The sequence below is a fragment of the Eubalaena glacialis genome, chromosome 2 (assembly GCF_028564815.1).
Source record: "Eubalaena glacialis isolate mEubGla1 chromosome 2, mEubGla1.1.hap2.+ XY, whole genome shotgun sequence".
In the NCBI taxonomy this organism is placed as follows: Eukaryota; Metazoa; Chordata; class Mammalia; order Artiodactyla; family Balaenidae; genus Eubalaena; species Eubalaena glacialis.
Window position 1 is genome coordinate 59868395 of NC_083717.1, and position 22154 is coordinate 59890548.

A 22154-nucleotide genomic window follows, 5' to 3' on the forward strand; every position below is an offset into this window, starting at 1 on the left:
CGACTTCATTGTTAGTGGAGGATGGACAGTCCACACGACCATTCCTACCACTGGGAGGAGGTGGTTAGCTTGAGGCTTTGTAGAGAGAACAGAAAAGATTGAAACTGACTAAATCTGTGTTATGGAATGGAGAACGTTATAAATTTACTGTACAATTAATACTACAAATACTACAGGAGAGTTCTGGTTTTTATATGTAGACCCTCTTTACGAAAGTATAAGGTGAAGTGAAACCACTAGCAAGGTGTGGCTACAAAATGTCTGTCCAAATTCTCCTTGCTGTTGTCCCTGCCTCTTGGTTCCATGTTGTTGTTGTTATTGTTTTTGCCCCAGAAACATCTGGTGTGAAAACGGTGGTCCCCTGTATTAAAGCCCTTATGATTTTAGAGAGCTCTCCATCTCTCTTACTTCCGGTTGCTCGAAGTTCAGACTTTCCCGGGACTTCCTCAGTTTCCTTTAACTTGAGCTCTCACTTTTCTTTTCCTTTTTTAATAAATTTATTTATTTTTTTATATTTTTGGCCGCGTTGGGTCTTCGTTGCTGCACGCGGGCTTTCTCTAGTTGTGGCGAGCACGGGCTACTCTTCATTGCGGTGCGCAGGCTTCTCACTGCGGTGGCTTCTCTTGTTGCAGAGCACGGGTTCTAGAGCACAGGCTCAGTAGTTGTGGCGCACAGGCTTAGTTGCTCCGCGGCATGTGGGATCTTCCCGGACCAGGGCTCAAACCTGTGTCCCCTGCATTGGCAGGTGGATTCTTAACCACTGCGCCACCAGGGAAGCCCCTCACTTTTCTTAATTACACAGAAGTTAGAGACACTTCTCCACTTTGTAAATTTACCATCAGTGCTCACTCCAGGAGCACCTTTTACTTCTGCATGGTGTAACAATTCTATCCCTTTGTCCCTCCTGAGCTTCAGGATTGGGAGAGGGTATTCATCCTGGGTTGACGTCTTGTAGGAAAAGCAGCTTGCAATTAGAATATAACTTACAAAAGGACCACCCCTTGGAGTAACCTCCCTTGTAACTTGTTCAAAATCACCCAGAACATGGGTCTGTCTCCTTGTCTTTGTACATTCTGCCTGATTGTTACTGTCTCCCAGAAGACTTCTAGGTGGTACCACAGCATCCGTTTATAGAAAAGTATACTCTATTTACCTAGTCCGGATTTTAAGAGGAAATCTTACAGTTGGCCATCCAAATGCTTTCAACAGACGGTGCAATTTAAATTTATAAAACAGTAACTATGTCGATAAAAGCCAACACTACATGCCAGGCACTATTCTAGGTGTTCTACACGCATTAACCCATTTAGTTAGTTCTATTATTTTTCTCATTTTATAGGTGGACAAACTGAGGACAGAGGGCTAGTGAGTGGGAGCCAGGCTCTGGCTATTTTTGGGACAGCAGTCTTGAAGCAGATCTTATTTCCCTGCCCAGGGATTGAACCTAGCCACTAGTCCACCAGGGGCTAGAGGCTAGAAGCAAAGTTCCCTGGTTCTTACCTCCTTTGAAAGCAAAAACGTCTCAGGGAGGCAAAAACTGCAAAACAGATACAAAGTTTATTATAAGAGGCACAGCACAACTGTATGGTAGAGCATAGAGAGAAACAGTTTATTTATCTAAGTCAGAAGCAAGGCAGAAATACACACCCAGAGAGGAGTGCAGGCGTCCTGAATAAGGAGCGCAGTAAAGAGGTGATTGAAATCACTTATATAGGGCAGTCCTTCTGGTCTTTGTTTACATTTGGCCAAGTATCTTGTTTCTTTTTTCACACCTGACTGGCCCTGGGACCCTCCCCAACTTTTTGCACAACTTTTTGCTAGGATGGATCCCACCGCAGAGGCCTGTGGGGGTATGTCCACACTTATTATGGGGTGGCGCCCCCTCCCTTTTTGACCCCCAAGGAGCCTTCCTGCGCATGTGTAGACAGGGAAATTTTTCTTGACCTCAGGAGTGGTCATCTTATCTCTTTACTTCAGCAGAGCTCAGCGTCTGCCACTAGCTTTGTCCTTGGAGCGTCTGGGTGAGAACAAAGCTTCCATTTTACTCCACTTGACAGACACCAGCTGTCCAGCCCAGGGGCCCATCTATCTCCTCACTCATGACCACAGGCAGGCTGACTCCAGGGTGTGCTGCCTGTCTCCTGGAGAGACCCAATTGGGAAGAAGAGAGGAAAGCCTGGAAGAGTGGAGAGACAGAACTACCAGAGGAGAGGGAAATCTCGGGAGAAAGAAATTTCTGGGAAAACGAGATTTTTTTAAAAAATAAATTTATTTATTTTTATTTATTTATTATTTTTGGCTGTGTTGGGTCTTCATAGCTGTGCGCGGCTTTCTCTAGTTGCCGCGAGCGGGGGCTACTCTTCGTTGCAGTACGTGGGCTTCTCATTGCGGTGGCTTCTCTCGTTGCGGAGCACAGGCTGTAGAGCACGCGGGCTTCAGTAGATGCAGCGCGTGGGCTCAGTAGTTGTGGCTCGTGGGCTCTAGAGTGCAGGCTCAGTAGTTGTGGCTCACGGATTTCGTTGCTCCGCGGCATGTGGGATCTTCCCGGACCAGGGCTCGAACCCGTGTCCCCTGCATTGGCAGGTGGATTCTTAACCACTGCGCCACCAGGGAAGCCCGGAAAACGAGATTTTTGAGACAAACCTGATTTTTGAGATTCCTAAAGCTGAGGTATAAAGTTACCCTGGTTTTTCCTTGTCTATTTAGTAGAAAGAGCTGTGGTCCAACCTGGCTCTCTGCCATCTGTGTGTGACACAGAAAAGTCACTTTACCACTCTGGGCCTGTTTCTTCATCTCTAAAAAAGAGCGAAATTATGCCTATTGTTATCCGCCATAGGTAATGGTAGGAATCTGTTTACTATTACTTTGAAGCAAAGTCTATATGGAAGAAAGTTCTAAGGGCTTCCATTTTTAGATGCGCTTAGGAGGACTTTGGTTTCACATCTGAGTGTAATAAATTCCTACTATTCAATTATTTGTTTACAGGGCACCACATTTGTATGCCTTATAGAACCCACGCTTGGACATGCTGATGTCAGGCTTCAAGACAGCTGAGCCCCACTAGACACCCAAAAAACCCATGGCTCTGGTTGCATCTTTCAACATGACCAGTCCACAGTAAGTAGCCTTGGGATCTGCTCTCTGTGGATACCAAGTTGGCACATCAGGATTGGGTGTACAGCCAGTAGCTCCTTCCCCAGCCCTGTAGAGATGGAGGGGCTCCAGGTGGTTTTGTCCTTGAGCCTGACATTAAAATAATGTGTTAAAATCTACTTTTTCTCAGAGTTACCTTATTCATGTCATCTCATTTTTTAGTTCAAATAGGCAGAGGAATTCTGCAATCCAAAACTGGGATTGTAATCCCATTGCTAATCCAGTGGGATTGCTAATATCAGATTGGCCGAAACAAGTCTCATGACTGAACACAGCATCAAGGGTGGGGAAATATACTCTTCCTTTTGATGGGAAGCTCCAAAGTCACGTGGCAAAGTGAGGGGTGCAGAACAGAGCCACTGATACGTGTTGTCCACCATACTGTTCTTCATATTCAAGAGCAGGGAATAGTCCCAATACTCAGGCTATAACTGTGAGACCTTCACTCCCCCTAAAGGAGGCCTTGTCTCCTCCTGCTGAGATGATCCATGGCCAGAGGTGGTGCTGGGCCACTATGACCATTGGCAAGAAGGGAACAGAGGGCAGGAAGGCAGGTGTAGCTTATTCCATGCTTCTCAGAGCCACATCCTGTTAGTTTCAGAAACTCACCCCAGCCCTCCACTAACATCTCATTGATCAGAAAGCTCTACGTGTTCAGTTTGGCAGTCCATAGTTTCCAAAAGAACAAATTCGACCCAGCATCTACTTTTTGGGAAACATCTGGAAGAGCCAGGATTCCCCCCATGAACACCCACACTTTTATTTAAATTGTTGAGAAACACAGAAGCTTCACATCCTGTGACTGTTCTGTCTGAAGATCTTGAGTCATTTTGTAAATGTCACACCATGATGAGTACTATTATCTGTGCTTGACAGGTAGCAAAGAGCTAAGGTTTAAATAAGGCCTACAAAAGAGAAGTGGGGCGTTGGAAATTACTTGGTGAATTCAGGTAGTTTAGGCAGCCAACCTGTGGTGTTCAAAGAAAAATCCCGCTTTTTCCTCAATTATCTGGGATGATTCAAGCAAAAGAGCAGTAGGAAGATTCAGTTCCAAACTTTCTGGATAACTGCCACTGTGTATTATTGGTTAGCTTTCAATGGTGTTTGGAAAAGTTTAGAATGTAGAACTGTTCAGCCAAGTGTAGGAACTTATCACTCCAGAGCCCCTCCCACCTGCTCCATATTTCTCACATCCATGTCAGATCACAGAGAAACAGTAGAGCCTCTATTCCACCTCCTCGTGCTTCAGCTGGAGAAACTGAGGCCCCAGAGGAGGTCCGCCGAAGTCAGCATTGGAATCGGCACCAGAGCCCCAGAACAGTTTATCGCAGGCTGGGCCGCATTACAACTGGCCTCTCAGTGTTCCCTCAAATATTTAATTTTTACTCCTCTCCACTGTTTGGCCAGAGGCACAAGACCCAGCCCCTCAGATTCTACAAGATGAAATAGGGTCAAGGATGTGTTGGGGGAACCAAAGATGGCAGCCCAGGAAGTTAAAGGAAGATGATCCAGCCCACCATCTCCTCACAGTGTAGCTGTTGCTGTTTGGGAAGAAGAGTTCTTAGTTACTGAACACACTGCAGGATGTGTAATGTCCCCTTTCTTATTTATGTCATTAGTGACCTCCTTTGGTAATGTGACAGTCACAAATGCCTCCATCAATTGTCAAATACCTCTGGTGGGTTGGGAGGTAGTCCTGCCTCTGGTTGAGATGCCCTGTAATGCCAATGGAGTTGTGGGTTACTGGCAGTGCCCTAGGTGAGGCTGACAGTAACCTAGTAGGAGACCCAAAACCCCTCAGACATTTGTTCAAGTGACCCCCATTTCCTACTGTCAACCTTATAAAGGGAGCTGTCGTAGGACCAGTTTAAGTAGGAAGGGAGTGGCACCCAGAACAGCTGGCTCCTCCTGTCCTCACTGCCCCAAGGCTCACTTGGTCCCTAAAGGCCTCCACGTTGGCTCCCCAAGCACCAGCAGTACATCCAGTTGTGAACAAACACCTCTCTTCTCTATTGTGGTACAGATGGTAGAAACATTCCTGAGGACCTTTACAAAGAAACATGGGAGACAATTTAAAAGAATGTATTACTCCAACATAAAGTCTAGTTACTGAGAAGCCTAAAAGTCTAAGTCCTGGCTTTGCTGGTTGGCAGAGTTTCCATCTAGGTCTTTACCTCCCTTTGATGAAGGACCCTGCCCCCCAAAACTCATATTTTAAGATCTGAGCATGCTTCCACTTTTCCCCAGCTGGTGAGGGAGATGTGGCTGGTAGGGCCTCAGTCCAGTCCCTGGGTTGGCCAGCGGGGAAGAATGGTGACCTCGCACTTCCCCTGCCCTCCTCCAGCACAGATTCTGGTGCATTCTCCGTCTTTTCCTTGGGGAATGGAAAAATCATTTTGTTCTTGAGGAATGTCTCTGCCCTGTTGCCATCCCCAACTCAGGCCTGCCACAGAAGGAGGAACTTCCGAAGTTGAGATCATCTCCCAACAAGTAGACGAAGAAACCAAGAGCATTGCTCCCGTGCAGCTGGTGAACTTTGCCTATCGGGACTTGCCCCTGGCTGCGGTTGACCTCTCCACGGCGGGCTCGCAGCTCCTGTCAAATCTGGACGAAGATTACCAAAGAGAAGGGTAGGTGTTGGTACCGTTGAGTAGCTAAGACATCTCTTGCATAACTCCCTGGGTTTCCATGGGTACCTCCAGCAAGGCAGCCCAGAGATGAGAGATGCTGAATAGTAAGAGACCAGAAGTTCACATCAGGCCACCCCGGCTCTTCTCCTCAGACATTGTTTCCTCAGAAAAAGGCTGTGGGCACAGAAAATACCTGTCACTGACAGACAACCTATTAAGCAACATTTGCTTGGAACTCAGGGAATTATAAAATTAAAGGCTGTCACACTCCATAATAGCCCATCCAACCCCCAATCTGGACACCTGGGAATCAAGAGACCAACAGGATTTAGTGTGACTCACCCAAGGTCTCAGCACCTATAAAGAATGGATTTAGAATGTACTTTCCTTTTATCAAATCTTCTTTCACCAGGGACGAGATGGGGAAGAAAGCATGTGTGCAGTAACATGCTAAGGGCGGGAGGGAATTTAGCACCATTCAGCCGGGAGCTTTGCAGACCTTAAAAAGGTCTGCTGCTTTTTCCAGTGAGGACAAATAGCATATGCTGGCCCCTGATTCAAAGGAGTGGCCCCTACCTACTCCTACTTAACTGGCCAATCAGTTTGGATGCCTTTGTTCAATCTGGACAGGGGAGACACAGCAGTGACACCCTCCATTCACGTGGGGGAAGCTGAAGGCTGGACAAGGGCAGGAACAGGTCCTTGGGTCACAGGGCAGGTCAGACTTTCTCAGCCCCACCCGGTTGCTCTTAGATATAGACTTTTAAACATTGGCCAGGAGCTTGGGAGCCAGTTCTGGGCTACTCTCCTTCTTCAGATGCCACCGCTAAATATTTTGGAACATGCTGACAGCTTTGAATATAAAAACGAAGGGTTGCCAGGTTATTTTAGAAGCAAATGAGAAGCCTTAGCTACAATTAAATTTGCAGAGTTTGGATTCCCTGTGAGTGTTTTTGAAGGGCCTCCCCGCCTTCCTAAGATAAATTGCCTAACAATTGTGAAACCATACACCTTTTGCAAAAACTTCACCCCAGTGGCTTTCTCTGAAAATATAATTTTCTCCAAGTACTGCGCTTAGAGTCAGCAGGACATTGGAAACAAGGATAGGCAAACGGGTTGGAAATAGTTCAGGATGGCCTGGCGGAGGGTGGCACCATTCTGAGCACAGGCAGCACCATCCGACCACAGGGCCAGCTTCTCCAGGTCTCCAGGTCTCCAGGTCCTTGGCTCCGCCAGTGATGTTGGCGGTCAAGCCTTCCTTGAGCACCTGGCTACTGTGCCACTGCCCTCTAGAGGTCAAAATTGGTAGTGCAGCCTGGTATCCTGCGCCAGCCAGTCTCTTGGACTCATTTCCCGCCCCACCAGCGCCACCTTTAGGCTCTTTTCAAGCTTACAGTCGGAAGGCAAGAAAAGAAGTGGGAAGACCTTGGAGGATCTAGTTCCAGACCCTTATCCACACCTGCACCCTGTAGGCATACGCACCACAGGTGGTCCAGGCTTTGGGGGCACCACTCCTTAGCCTGAACTGGAGAAGGCAGAGTCCCTGCTTTGTCATTCCATTTGCTTCTGAATCAGGCCCCTGCAAGGTTTCTTCTGAGCAGAGGGAATACAAATGGGATGCCTGCAAGGCAGAGAGGCTCTTGATTTGGTTTGTGTCTCCAGGTGTGCCCTGGAAAGCTGCTCCTGCTGGGTAAATAGGAAGCAGCCGGGTGAAGGGATTTGCTTCGCTGCTGGAGTTCTCAGCAGCGGGCTCCATTGGCAGCCAGAGGGCTTCCTGGAGGAAGGAAGAGCAGGCATAGGACACAAGCCAGGTGACAAGGAAGCAGAACAAAAGCACACTGTGAAGGGGGGAAAAAGCCTCTCTTCACAAGCTTCTTGGCTCTTGCTGCATTTCCTGGGGTTTTCCCCAAATTTCCAACCTGGCCCTTTCTGAAATGATGCAAAACAACACGATTTACAGTTCTGGTAGGTCTTCGAAAAGCTTTGGTGTAAGTCTTGTCAAATACACCTCTTCCTACTAAGGGAAGTGTTATATATAGGAATGAATCTTTTCTGTAGGAAATGAAGGGACCTCAGGGACCCCAGCAAGATAGTGCCCAGCCACCCCACCATTCACTTCTTTCGAGCTCAGTGGTATTTCAGTGCTTTTAAATTTCCCAGAATCTGAGAATGTTAGAGCTGGAAAAAACCTTAGAAAGTATGTATTCTAAATATTCTAATAGGATAGCAGAGTCCAGAGAGTGGAAGGAACTTGCCCAAGGTCACACAGTGACAGAGACAAAAATAGAGCTCTGGCTCCTGATCCAGGCTGGCACTACTGGGCTTCCATTTGTCACCTGTCCCTTTACAACATCACAGTTGTGACGATGGTTAGCATACATTGTACATGATACCACTGTTAGGCTATACCATCAAAGGCCCTTAACTTTTTGGTGTGCAGTCACTGAGATGTGGGTAAACCCCTAGGCACAGGTGGAAGAGTTTCATCTGTCTCAAGCTCCTTGACTTTCCTAACAGCCCTTTGTCCTTCTTGTGGACCTGCCTAGCAGAGCTTAAACTGCAGAGCTATCTGTTGTCTACCCTCTTTGCTTCTACACACAGACTGCTGAGGGCTCAGGTAGGAAAGTCAGACAACTGTGCAGATTGGTGCTGTCTTAGTCTGGTGGGTCTGCCATAGCAAAGGACCACAGACTGGGTGGCTTAAACAACAGGTATTTATTTTCTCACAGTTCTGGAAATGGGAAGTCCAAGATTGAAGTGCCAACAGAGTCAGTGGCTGGTGAGAGCTCTCTCTTTGGGCTGCAGACAGCTGCTTTCTTGCTGTGTTCTCACATGGCTATTCCTCGTTGTGCGTGAGTGGAGAGAAAGAGTGAGCTCTGGTCTCTTCCTCTTCTTATAAGGGCACTGATCCCATCATTAGTCATTAGGGGCCCCACCCTGACCTCATCTAAACCTAATTACCTCCCAGAGGCCCCACTTCCAAATACCATCACATCAGGGTGGGGTGGGTGCGGTGGTTAGGGCTTCAACATATGAATTGGGGGGTGGGGGGGAAGGACACAAACATTCAGTCTATAAAAGCACCTCCCAGACTCAAGGCCTCCAGTCTCAACTTGCTTCTCAGTTTTGCCTGACAGTTCTCTGTGGTCCTGGTTAGCTTTTACTCCTGGTCCCCAGGTGGCCATTTCAGATTGTTTCCATTTCCCCCAAGCCTTCTCTTGCCTCCAGCAGATGACCTCCTCTCCTCCTTCCCTAAGAAAGTAGAAGCAGTCACAGATGAGCTGCACCCCACCCCTCAGTCCCTCACTTCCTCCCTTCTAGGGCCAACCTCACCTCTGAGTTCTGATTCCCCTCCCCTCACACCTTCTCATGAACTTTGCTGCATCAGTTGCATCCTCACACTGACTCGTCACACACTCAGGTCTCTCACATCCCCCCTCGACTCCACATCCCCATTAGCTGCCACTATCTCTCTTCCTCTTTGCAGCCAAACTTCTTAAAAGCCTCATCTGCACTAGCCATGCTCCCTTTGCTCCCTCCCATTCATTCCTCAGCCTACTTCAGTCCAGCTTTAGCCCCATCCACACCGTGGGAACTGCTCTCCTCAAGGTCATCAACGGCCTCCGTGTTGCTAGGGTCCTTACACTGTCCTCTGTCCGGCCTTTGAAAATGTCATCCACTCCCCGCCCCCCCCAACCCCCGCCCTTGAAACACAGTCTTGTGTGTCCGCTGCTCTATCACACTTTCTGGATTTTCTTCCTACCGCTCTGGCTGTCCATTCTAGGCCTTTTAAAACTTGTTCTTTCTCTGCTTTGTCCTTAGATGTTGGGGTTCTTCATTTTCTGTCTTTGGCCATTTTAGCTCTACCCACTGGGTAATTTCATCCACCCCCATAACCGAAATTCACATTCTTCAGCTTGTAACTTTCAAAGCCCAGTCTCTAGCACAACTGCTCTCTCTTTCTCTCTCTCTCTCTCTCTCTCTCTCTCAAACTCCTGGCTCACATCCAACTACTTCCTGGACATCTCCACAGGATCCCAGACACACCTAGAATCCTAACAAGTGTTTGTGGAATTATCTGTTCTTCTACCTCTGAGTTGGCTGCATATTTGAGAAATGTTCTTGTCTCCACCCAAGTCATTGCTAAAAATAGCCTTTTTGGTGACAGCACTTAAATCCAGCCTGAGGAACCATTATCTGCCCAACCAGGACTTCTGGCCATCTCAAACCCAACAGGGACCCAAACTGAACTGTCTTTTCCCAAAACGTATTCTGTCTGGCCCCAGTCAGTGGATCTAGACTTACCTGGCTGGCCTCCCCAGCCCATTACCAGAGGGAGTCACATGTGCATTTTGGCTCATTTACAATGACCCTCAGCCTCCTTCCTGCCTCAACAGGAGCCAGTGGCTTCCAAGACACCAAAGATCCATGAAGCCAGTCGGTCAGGCATAGTCACCACTGGAACTTGCGTCCTTCTTCCTCCCCTGCTCTGGCTCCCTCTCGTCCATGTCCACTGCCCATGAAGCCACTGATACTGACAGTGTCCGTTGTGGGAACGCTAGTGCCCAGTTCAGGGCCTTTCAGAAACCACAAGGCCACAGGATGCCCAGGCAAGGTGGGGAAGAAAAGCCTCCCCTCCCCCCAGACTCTGTACCAAGCTATCAGTGAGCCCAGAAGTGGCTCTGCTTATGGCCACCGCTCTGGTCCTATTTGCTTCTGGCCTTCACTTCTCTACACCCAGGTTTCCAGTTCAATCCAAGGGGCTGCACTGGCACATCATGCCAGCTACACCATCACCATCATCATCATCATCATCCTTTCCCTCCTTGCATCTTCCCCCCAGCCATGTGCCTCCTCCTTCAATAGTGATAAAACACAGATCTCCATGAATGTCTGCAGATGTGAACAGACACTCAGAGGAGGGGGAAGGGGAACAGAGGAGGTTCTTGAGCACGTCTGAGCCCCAGCTGAGTCAGCCACAACGCCCCACTACATCGGTACCCTGAGAGACCAGCTTAATTCCTTCTCCTTCGTCTTCATGTTCTGTCATCTCCAAGTCCTGTACCTTTCTACTGCCCTAGTATCTCTTCACTGCATCATCCTTCTCACAAAGGATTGGTAACCCTATCAGCCAGGTGCTTTGGACTGCATACTACAGGAAGCCTATCTCAAACTCAAACAATGAGGGTTTTCATCGGCCCATGGCCCATGGAGCCCAGAGCTAGGACAGCTTTGAGGTTGGTCCAGACCCTCAACAGTAGCAACAAGGACCAGATTCCTTCTGTCTGTCCACTCTGCTGTCAACAGTGTTAGCTTCATCCTGATGCTGTAAGGTTCCCCTTATTTTTTGAGAGGGCTGCCCTTGGTAATCTGGCCACATCCTTCTTCATACGTGTCTGGCAAGAGAGAATGGCTACCCATCATTCTCTTTTAAGAGCAGCAAAGAACTTTCCCAGAATCCTTTAGTTGCTCTCTCCTCATATCCCATTGGCTAGAATTGGGTCACACGGTAAGGGGTATGGGAATCCACAGCCCAATCAGGGCCACTCCTTGAACTGTGTCATTTCCCAAAACACACTGCTGTTACCCAGTGGGTCAAGGGTGGGATGGATATTGGAGAATTGCCTGCAATACACCACAGTCTCTAAGAAAGCCAAGCCTCCATTCATAGCTTTTGATCCAGAATTAGAACTTCCCTTTTTCCTTTCTAGTCATTGTTCGATTTGGAAAAGATCTAGAAGCATGTCTGCCTTCTCAGACTGTTTCTTCAGTAACTTAGTTGGCTCGATTATTTCGCTCAGATACAGTTTGAATTGTGTCCACTATCCCAGGGGACAACCCTTTGTGTTTCCATGTAACCAGAGCCCCTTCTGCCTGGTTGCCTTTGGACATCACCCCATTCAACTGTGGGAAAGTGAGACACAGAACTCCTTCTCAGTGAACCAACTGTCCACCTTTGGAAGAGGGACACTGGGTTTGCAGGAGGCTAACTCATGGCACAGACTGGGAGTTCTACTTTTTCTCAACCAGCTACACTACATTGAAGGCCTGGTTGGTTTGCAGGGTCTGGGCTAGACAAGAGGCCACAGCAGACAGAAAATTCAGAGAAGCGCAGAACCTCCACCCTCGGGAAGCTCAGAGCCGACAGGAAAAATGATGGTGACAATATATGTGTGAGGAAGGCGGCGAAGGCAAGGGTCATCGCCCCCTTTTATAGAGGAGACTCTGTGGGCCACATCGAGAGATAGTGCTCCCCATCTTTTTAGTGGAAAGAGGGTGCAGAGAGGGTCATGGAAGAGTAGCTAGGATAGTCTTTGTCAAAATATAAAAACAAAGTAAGAAATGAAAGATATTCAGCCTTTTGTAATTATTTATATTTTAGGGTTCTAAGAGGTCTGACCTGATTGGTCAGGGCCAGACCCCCAGATGGGAGAAGCTTGGAGGAAGGCTGGGTAGACAGAAAGAGACGTTATTGCTTGGAGATGATGCCAATGGCACATTTCTGCTGGAACTTGACAGTCAGAGGAAGAAAACCTAATGGTTTTGAGATGTCAGGCTAGGAAAAGACGACAGGGTCCAATATAGCAACATCCTTAAGTAAGGACTGAAATAATTTTAGATATGCCAGCAAACAAAGGCTGGAGGCAAAGAGGGAGGAGGGGAGGTACCCCCTGAGCCATGACCCCAAATTCCCTTCTCTTTTCCCATACTGTCCAGCCCAAGGACCACCCCCTCCGGAAAGTCTTCTGTCCCCCACCCCACCCAGGCCAGAGCCTCACCTTGGTGCACCCATAGCCCTTGACCTTCTTCTATCTCAGCACTTGTGACACTGAGCTCTACTCTGTTCTCAAGTCTGCCTCTGGTACTGGACCAAGTGCTCCCTCAGGGCAGAGATCAGATCCTTTGAGCCTGGAACACGAGGGGTGTTGATTAAATGAAGGAATGACTTGAGCGAGTGAGTGGATGAGTGAGGCTGTGTTAAGATAAGGATTAGAAGAGAAGGGGAAGGCCACTTCCATTTGGGGAGAGTTGGGGGCTGGCCCTAGACCTGCGTGGCGTCCAGGAAGAACCACAGTAAGGGACCAGGCTTCTCACTCCCCACAACTCAAGGCCATGGTCTGTGGCTGGCCCACCTTTGAGCATCCCTGCTAATTCCACACCCCCTCCACAAAGTCATCCTAAAAGAAATAAATCAGGTTTGCCTCAGAACATGCCCACTTCACTTAGTACAATCTTAGCATCCTTTTAGAAGAAGGGAAGGCTTTTGGGGTTCAGGGTTAAAAGGCAGTTCCATCCCTGCCATGACCTTGCAAGTGCTAAGTCCAGAAGTTCTGCATCACGTGGCTTGTGAAGTCTTGGAGTCATTTTTCCCTCAAGGAAGAAAAGAGTTAAAAAGAGCTTCCTTATTCCATTTGCTTGATGCCGAGGAGATTTGTCTATAATAAAACTCTGCCTCTTCCTCTGGCACACCAGCTGTCCCTGGACCCAAGCTGACCCTGTGACCCACGACTCTTTATATTTTTCATAGGCTCAGGCTTCCATGAGGGTTCTTGATGTCCCAACCAGGAAATAAAGGTTTGATTCAGATCAAAAAGTATTTTCTGGTAAGCACAGGTGAGCCTATTTCCTGTAGTCCAAGAACTGCAAAGATTTTATATTGATTAAGAAGGCAGTAAGTTCTCAGATATATTATTTCTCAGCAAAATAAACCTCTTGTCCCCACCTACTCACAGGGCAGGGTGTACAGCCTCTGGAGAGCACTAGGTGGCGGCAGAGCACCTCTGACCACCTTCGCGTGGGTGCGTGAGCGCTGCATGGAATGGGGTGGGGGACTTGAAGCCAAGGCCAGGTCCCCCAAGGAAAGTGAGCTGACTTTATGGGATTTGGGGGTCTCCAGTCATCTGCGGAGGCCCTTGAGATCTGAACTTTAGCCAAAGAGAAGAAGAGGGAGCTGGCCATCCCGGGATTTGCCAAGCCACAGCTCAGAACCAGAGAGAGCTGGACAGAGAAGTGGGCGTGGGGTGTGCCTGAAAGCCGTAGCCCACTGGTTCCCACCAGGGTAGGAAGCTGACCTCATTCGGGCAGCCCTGCCCACAAAGCAGAGCACGAAGGAGACTCTCAGACTTCTGGCCAGTTCCCAGAATTGAGGACTTGAGGTGGGAGAGGGCCTTGTGGCCCCTTGGTCCAGCAGGGCCCCACTCCCTCCCCTGAGTAGGCTTGAACCCCATGGAAGCCCTTCAGAGATGTGTGGGCAATGCCCTGGGTTCCCCCAAGTAGGGGCAGCCAGTCGATGGTGCGTGTTAGCCATCGTGTTCCCAGAGGGGGGTTGGTGGCTCGCCAAGCGGGGTGACAGCTCCTGGGCTAGGCTCTTGCCACCACACCCTGCTGTCTTTCCCAGCGCTTGCATTTCCCAGGATGCAAGAAATCTGAGATTCTGGAACAAGAACATGTCAGACTCCCGTGACCCCAGCTGCACACAGCCCTCCTCCCTCCCTCCGCCCCAAGGCAGTGGGGCTAACCTTTAGCTCTGATTGCAGAACGGAAGCTGCTTGTATGGGAACTTCAATTTCTTCAGTTCCCCCAAGGGCTGGGAGAGTCACCTCTGACCTCCAACCTGAGAGTCCTCATGACTGCAGTGTGTTGTGTGCTCGCATTTCTGGGTGTTTTGTGCTGCTGTGGCTTGCCTCTTGGAATTGGGTACAGGAACAAAGGGGATGCTTGACAGTGCTTTTCCCACTCTTCTGGTTCTCCCTGTGAGAGTGAGAAAGATGTACAAGGGTGTCCCTGTGGGTGCTGGGTTGATGGTTCTCATGGGTGGATATTTGTCTCTTTGAAGAAGTTCTGCACATGTGAGCTCATTTCCCTCTCCTGCTTTTCCCTCTCCCTTTATGTGTTTAGCTTTTCAAGGTAGTCTAGGGCAAAGAGCTCATTGCATAGTCTGAATTCACTTATAAGGCTGCAGGCTCCATGCGGATGAAGGCCCCTAGCACCCTCCTGTGCTTAGCACCCAGTACAGTGCCTGGCACTTAGTGGGCATGTAATGACTATGTGCAGAATGGAATGGATGTTGAAACTGCCCATATTTAGATGATTAATCCCTTTTCTAATGCTCACATGCCTAAATCATCATAGTAGATATGAATGGTAGCCGTGTAGTAAGCATTATGTTATGGGCTTTACATATGTTATTTTTAATATTTTAGAACAACAATCCTGCAGTAAGATAGTACTTATTCCCATTTGGGAGCTTAGGAAACTGGGGATCAAAGATCGCACTCAGAGTTCAGGCAGTGGTGGGGCTACAGTTACCACCAAAACCTAGACAGATGGAAAAGTCTGGCTTTCCCCATTGTTTGTCAACAGAGAAAAAAATAGAAGGAATTGTCTTTTAAAACTACTAGATGAGTTAACATTTGTAAAGTGCTCGGAATAGCATACATACATAGTAAGTGCCTTATAAGTGTTTGTTAAATCAATAAAAATAAAACCCAGGTCAGTGCCAGAAGTTGGATTTAAGTCAGCTTCGTGGCTTTCTCTGACAGTATTTTAATCCTCTGGAATAAATACAGTAAAGAAAAATAAAGTGGGGCCACAGGATGTTCTGCTGACAAAAACACCACCAAGTCTGTGGCCTCCAGGCCGCAGGTGTTCAGCGTCACAGAATTGGAGCCTCTCAGGGCCTGGAGGGGTCTCAACTGCCCAGTCCCGGGGTTTGAACTCGGATCCCAGGTGTCCTTGGAAGACCTATCAGTGAGAATCAAGTGGTCCATGCACCCCTTGGAATGTTATGCACAGTGTTGTAGTTTTGTGCACTGTTCAGGTATGGGGCCACGGTTTTCATGCCCTGGAGAGCTCTGCAACACAGAAGGGTTCTGAGGCTCTGGTCTAGCAGTGCCTCCCAAGGTCAGAGTTGAGGCAGGTTGGGGAGGCTCAGTGCCCTAGACTTCATTAAGGCTTCAACTACACCCCCTTTCTTTGGGGACTTGATGGATGGAAATCTCCATTGAGTAGGACTGGCAGGCCATCTGGTCTGGCCACCTACTGGGAAATAAGCTCTTCTGTGATCTTCCACCTCCTCCAGGGACACCATGACTGTCCACTGCCTGTGGACTTTGCAGGCAACTTGGGGGTCTCCACAATCCCCATACCTCGCCACTGCCCCTTCCCCCATCCTGCATCCTCCCAGCCACACCAGCCTGGCAGCCACACTGTGGATTGCCAGGGTGGGAGAAGCCAGACCCCCCCAGGAGCAAACACAGCCCCTGCCATCCTGGCACTGCACAGAGCAATTCTGCTCTGCCTTTCAGAACGGGGCTGTTTCAGTGCCAGGCTTGGGAACGCTGCCTGATGAAGCAGTGACCTGGAGCCGCCTCCTTCTGGGCCACTCTCGTGGCTTGACCTCATATAAAGGATTCATCAGAAACTTGCCAGAGTTCATTTTAATATTCTAAAAGTTATCCTCTCAAACTTTTGTGAAGACACCTAAGTATATAAAGCAGAAGCAGTAAGGGTACTCAGCCTCTCCTCCCACTCCAGGGTTTCTCTGAGGCCTCAGGAGTGACTGGTGCACCCTCACAGTAGAACAGTCACCTGCCTGCCAGGAGATGCCATCTGGTTGTTGGTATTTACAGACCTTGGCAACCTAAGCCGGCCTCCTGGAGCTGTCCCCTCGCTGCCACTGCACCAAGATAGGAAATTGAGAGACGCCTGCCCTCTGGTGGTGATCCTGGGGATAGCACCACCCTGAGAACCAACTCTAGGGCTTTGATGGGCTGAATGCTCAAGAGATGGAGGAAAGTATCTTCTCTAATTAAAGAGTCAATGCTGATTTCCCTTTTGGCCCATTAAACTCCTTGAGTCATTATTTAATCACTCAGGGATATTTTGAAGCTGGAAAGATTCTACTTTTCTGCTAAAACCCAGTCTCCTAGGAATATCTGAGTCATTTGAATTTCAGAGGAAATTTTATTAGTAGCTGGGATTTCCAAACACTGGGGCAGCTAGAAAGTCTGCTGCTTCAGACCAGCCTCTGTTCTGGAGTCTTGGGGTCCATGGTCCTGCTCTTCAAGGAGCTGGAAGCCCAGAGCCTGCTTGGACTCCAGCTTCAGCCTCAGGTCTGGGCTAAGAAACCCTTGATGCCCCCAAACACATACACTCAGTCTCAGTGAGTGTCAGTGCTGCCTTCTGCCCCCCAGGGGGCCTGCCTGCTTCACCATTTCCTCAGTGTTGGGTCCTGCACCCCGGCCCCAAGGGCTGGCTGGGGACCTGCTTGCCTTCACTGCCTCATCTCTCCTGCACCCAGACTCCCTTTGCCACGCCCTGCCCACCTCCTGAGCTACCCGTTACCTCTTGTTAAATCCAAAGCAGTGGTTGTCACCCAAATCACCCAGGATCTCACTGAGATGCAGACACTCATTCAGCGGGTGTGGGAAGGCCCAAGAGTCCGCATTTCTAACAAGCTCCCAGGTGATGCTGATGCTGTTGGCCCACGGAGCCCACTGAGCACCAAGGACAGTGGTTCTCAGTCTCAGCTGCACATTGGATTCACCTAAGGAGATCAACACATACTAAGGCCTGGGTCCTGCCCCATAGTTTGTGGTTTGCGTGGTCTGGTGTGTGGCCCAGGCAATGGGATTTTTAAAAACTCTCTTAGTGGTCCTCGGATCAGCCAGGGTTGAGAACCACTGACCTGGATACAGATTGCAGCCTCCCTGCCGCCGCTCCTCAGCAGCTACTGTATCCCTGGACACCATCCTTTCTTGGATGGGTGGTCTCCCTCCATCTGCTTCAGTTGAGTCCTCCCCTGTGTGTATTGTCTTGGGGTTCACGTAGAGTGTGTGCAAATAGCACCCCTTGAACTTGTGCACAAAGGGGGTTTCAGGAAGTCACCCCCAGATGGGCATGGTTGAGGGGCTTGTAGTGGAAGGCAGAGCAGAGGTGGGGGGAACCATTGGGCTGGTGCAGGAGCGGAAGCACAGGACCAGGGCAGTGCGCATGGGCTCCACTTTGCAGCTGCCTTGGGGTTTTTGGGGAACTGCGTTCGTTGCCCCAAGGGCTGTGGGAACACCTGCAACACCTGCTTGGGGTGGGGTGAGGTCAGCTGCCCTCAGCCCTGAAGGGGAAGCCCTTCCGGGTGAGGCCTACCCGGACCACCTAGTTTAAAATGTCACCCTTCATGCCCCCCTTTCCTCCCACGGTACCCACCACCCTGTAGGACACCATCTCATTTCCTAATTCGCTATGTTTATTGTTTGACTCTCACCCACTGGAATGTCAACTGCCCGAGAGCCGTGGCCTGTGTTGATCACGGTGCCTGCCTAGCACATGGGGTGTCTGGCATTCACTTGACTTCCAGACCTTCCCCTGCCTGGTTTCTGAGTCCTGCCACCTTCCTGGACCCTCCCTGGCTGCTTCCCGAGGCCGAGGAGTGCCGTGGTATCAGGGCCAGGCTCGCATTGCCAGCTTTGGACTACAGGTCCCCACTTTGCACCAACCACTTCCCAATAACCAAACCTGGGTCTGCTTAGGAAGTTTTTCTGATCAAACAAGAAAATAAAAAGCAACATCTTTTTCTTTTTTTTTTTTTTTTTTGGCTGCGCCTTGCAGCCCGCGGGATCTTAGTTCCCCAACCAGGGATCGAACCCGTGCCCCCTACATTGGAAGCGTGAAGTCTTAGCCACTGGACCGCCAGGGAAGTCCCAAAAGCAACATCTTAACATTTGAAGCAGCAACATAAAATAACTTTTCGTTCCCATGGAGAGGCAGGTCAAGTGTGGAGTCTCCTTTTTAGAGGGAAAGCCTGCCACTTGAAGAAACAAATGGTTTGTTTCATCCCTTTCTCCCCGTGGGACCTTCCTCTCAGGGTAGAAGGCCCGGTCTCTGAGGGGCGCACCCCACGCTTCTGGGGTGCACAAGGCACAGATGAGAATGGGTGCCCCGCTCCTCACGCTGGACGTGCAGGCGAGTCTTCCTCTGGATGCTCAGCATGGCACCAGCCCAGGCAGACGGCTTTGGCAGCTGCCCTTTTCATTTATCACTGCGGAGGGTGCTTGCCTCAGATTTCAGGTGACAGTGAAATTGCATCAGTGCAGGGGCCACAGACGATTAGACTGGGTTTTAGAGAGGATGTGGAATTGGAGCTGGGTCTCCTTTGGGAACCGGGGAGGAGGGCAGGAGGGTAGGAGGCCGCAGGAGACTTCCAGAGGGAGTGCCGAGGCAGCTGGAGGCTGGGCGAGAACTGGGGTGAGAGGTGCGAAAGATTAAAATAGGGCCAGCGGAAGGGGGCGGGAATGTCACACTATGGGAAAAGGAGGGGTGACACTCTCGGGATGGATCAGGAGGAGAGGAGGTCAGCCAAGTAATGATGGCCAAAGGTACCTTACAATTCAAAGGGTCTTTCATAGGCAAAAGCATACACAGCTGATAGCACCTGTGGGTGGAGCCTCCAGGATTCTCTGTGCCTCAACCAGGTAGGGCGCGGCTGTCCCTGACCACTCTGGTCCTTCTTTCCTGGCCTCCTGGACAGACACGCTCAGCCCTCCCACCGGTGTCCTTCACGTGGCCTTTCCTTTCCTGACACTGTCTTCTCACCTGTATCCCAGGGATCCCATGCATTCCTCTGACCAAATCCCAGCCACCCTCACCAGGCCCCCTCAAGACCCCTCCGCTCTGAATTTAGGGCTGTCAGTTTAGCAAATAAGAATAGAGGACACCCATTTAAATTTGAGTTTCAGATAAACAATGAACAAATTTTTTTAGTGTAAGTATATCCTATACAACGTTTGGGACATACTTATACTAGAAAATCGTTGATTGATTATTTATCTGAGATATAACTGCTTGTCCTGTATTTTCTCGGGCAACCCTACTGAGCTCCACATGATGTCAGTTTGGGGTTTACCCTGTAGCCTGTTGCTTATGAGTGGCCCTCGTGAACCTGCAGGAAGGTGGAGAGAAGTGGTTCCGCAGGGGACTTTGAAACCCATCTGCAGCGGGTGAAGCAGGCCTTCATCGATGGCCTTCGGTCTGGCCTCCGCTCACCTTTGTCCCCCTGTCTTCTGCTTGTCCTCAGTGAGAACCCTCTCTTCTGCCTGGCAGCTCTCCTCACTTCTCGCCCCACGCTCTTGGCCATGAGCGAGGGTGTCCCATCAATCATCCTCTGCTTGTCCAAAAATGCCTTCTTCCTCTTCCCCCATCATCTGAAAGGCAAATTTCCTTGAAGAGCCATGAGCTTTGTCCCACTTTCCAACAGCTGGGGCCTCCTTCAAGCTTTCCCTTGATGGACTGTGAGGAAGAAATCTCCCTGAAGCACCTACATTATTCCTTCAGGGAGAAGGGAGCACCTCAAGGCAGAGCTCCCCTTTCCAGAGACACCCTCGGGATCTTCAGGGATGGGTACCGGCCGCTTTGCAGCAGGCTCCAGCCAATTGCTCCCTCTGGACAGGAAGGACAGTGGGTGACAGCCGAATCTTTGGGCCATCAGATAATTTATCATCATCATCACCATCACCATCACCATCACCACCACCATCACCATCACCATCACCACCACCATCACCACCACCATCACCATCACCACCACCATCACCATCGCCACCACCATCACCATCACCATCAGCTACATGGTGCTTTACAGGTCAGATACATTTTCTCATTTAACTTTCAATAACCCTGGAGGCTAAGGAGTTTTACAGATGGGGAGGCTCAAGTCCAGAGTGCCTCTGACATGGTCCCGGGAGGCCGAAGGCCAAGCCAGAAGTGAGGACTCCCCAGCCAGTGCTGTCTCTGGTGTTCTAGAGCACCTAATTCTTCCTCATCAAGGCAGGCAGGCGGGTCCAGCTTGTAAATAACCCACCAAGTCAGTGAGGTTTGACTTCACCATCCCCATGCCCCCTTAGAGGCACCCCCTTTTCACCAGGATCTTGTGTTCCTGAAGGGAGCGGATCAAATGCCCTAAGGGGCCCACCAGCTCTGAGATTCTGTGCCTTCTCTCCACTTCCAAACCTACTCAGGAAAGATTTCATCGTCGGTGGCCTCATGTCTATGTATGAACGCTCACGATCATCTAGTCAGAGGTCTCCCAAAAGACGGTCGGTAGAACACTAGTCCCTCCAGGTGCTACATGACAAAAGGGTGCGTGGGCCAGTGAGTTTGGGAAAAACTGATACTGTAATCCCTTTTGGAGCACAGTGATGCATGATAGCATATTAATGGCACTAAAATGTCCTGCAGAGAAAAATATCCACTTAACTTTTTTTTTTGTAATTTTTAAAACATTTTATTTATTTTATTTATTTATTTTTGCCTGCACTGGGTCTTCGTTGCTGTGTGTGGGCTTCCTCTAGTTGTGGCGAGTGGGGGCTACTCTTCATTGTGGTGCATGGGTTTCTCATTGCGGTGGCTTCTCTTGTTGCGGAGCATGGGCTCTAGGCGCATGGGCTTCAGTAGTTGTGGCTCGCAGGCTCAGTAGTTGTGGCACACGGGCTTAGCTGCTCCGCGGCATGGGGGATCTTCCTGGACCAGGGCTCGAACCCGTGTCCCCTGCATTGGCAGGCGGATTCTTAACTACTGCGCCACCAGGGAAGCCCTATCCACTTAACTTTGACCCAAATTTTCTAAAACTTATCCAACCCTAGAAACTTTTTATTGAGTAACAATCATTAACATTCTGTGGAACTAGCATTCCTTACAATCTACTTTGAGAAACGGGGATCAGTTCAAATCTTTCCTTGTATAGCTGAAAAAACAGAAAATTCACTTATGAATTCATTGAGCATTTATTAGAGGTGGGCTGAGGGTATCCTAAATGCGGAGCCTGTGCTAGGTTCTGAGACCTATGAGGAAGTATAATATAATAAGTGTAATAATAATAATAATAATTCATGCAGCACTTACCACATAGCCAGGCTCTCCACTAACCTTTGCGGTCTTCCATCTTTACAAGAAGCCTATGAGATGTGGTTTTGTACCCATTTTAAAGATGAGGAGACTGAAGCACAGGGAGATGCTGTGAGTTGCCTGGGTCAGCCTGTATACCGAGCTCCATCTCTTAATGAGATGTTTCCGGTCTTCATCATTCTACCCAGTGGCCCCTTGAAGAAGGCTGTGTTTCATCAGGAAGCACAGAGCCGGGGAAGTGTTGAGAGCAGGGCTGTGGTGGAGACCTCACCCCCTCTCAGTGCCTCCTCCCCGATTTTTGTCCCCGCAGGTCTACCTGGCTGAAGCCGTGCTGTGGGAAGAGAGCAGCCGTGTGGCAGGTATTTTTGCTCAGTGCAAGTGTCAACAGTTTCCTGGTAGCCTGTGTAATATTGGTGGTGATTCTCCTGACTCTGGAACTTCTAATAGATATAAAGCTTCTCCAGTGTGAGTAGC

At 49.5% G+C, this 22154-nt stretch overlaps 1 protein-coding gene across 1 annotated transcript in view; it reads left to right on the forward strand.

The window, feature by feature from the left end:
• The window catches only part of TMEM266 (transmembrane protein 266), a 139105-nt gene that overhangs the window by 51264 nt on the left and 65687 nt on the right, over positions 1-22154 (forward strand). The window contains exons 2-4 of the mRNA XM_061181871.1: positions 2986-3117; positions 5595-5783; positions 21991-22145. Of these exons, the coding sequence (XP_061037854.1) occupies positions 3080-3117; positions 5595-5783; positions 21991-22145 (382 nt within the window). The 5' untranslated portion in view covers positions 2986-3079. The remainder of the gene's footprint in view (positions 1-2985; positions 3118-5594; positions 5784-21990; positions 22146-22154) is intronic.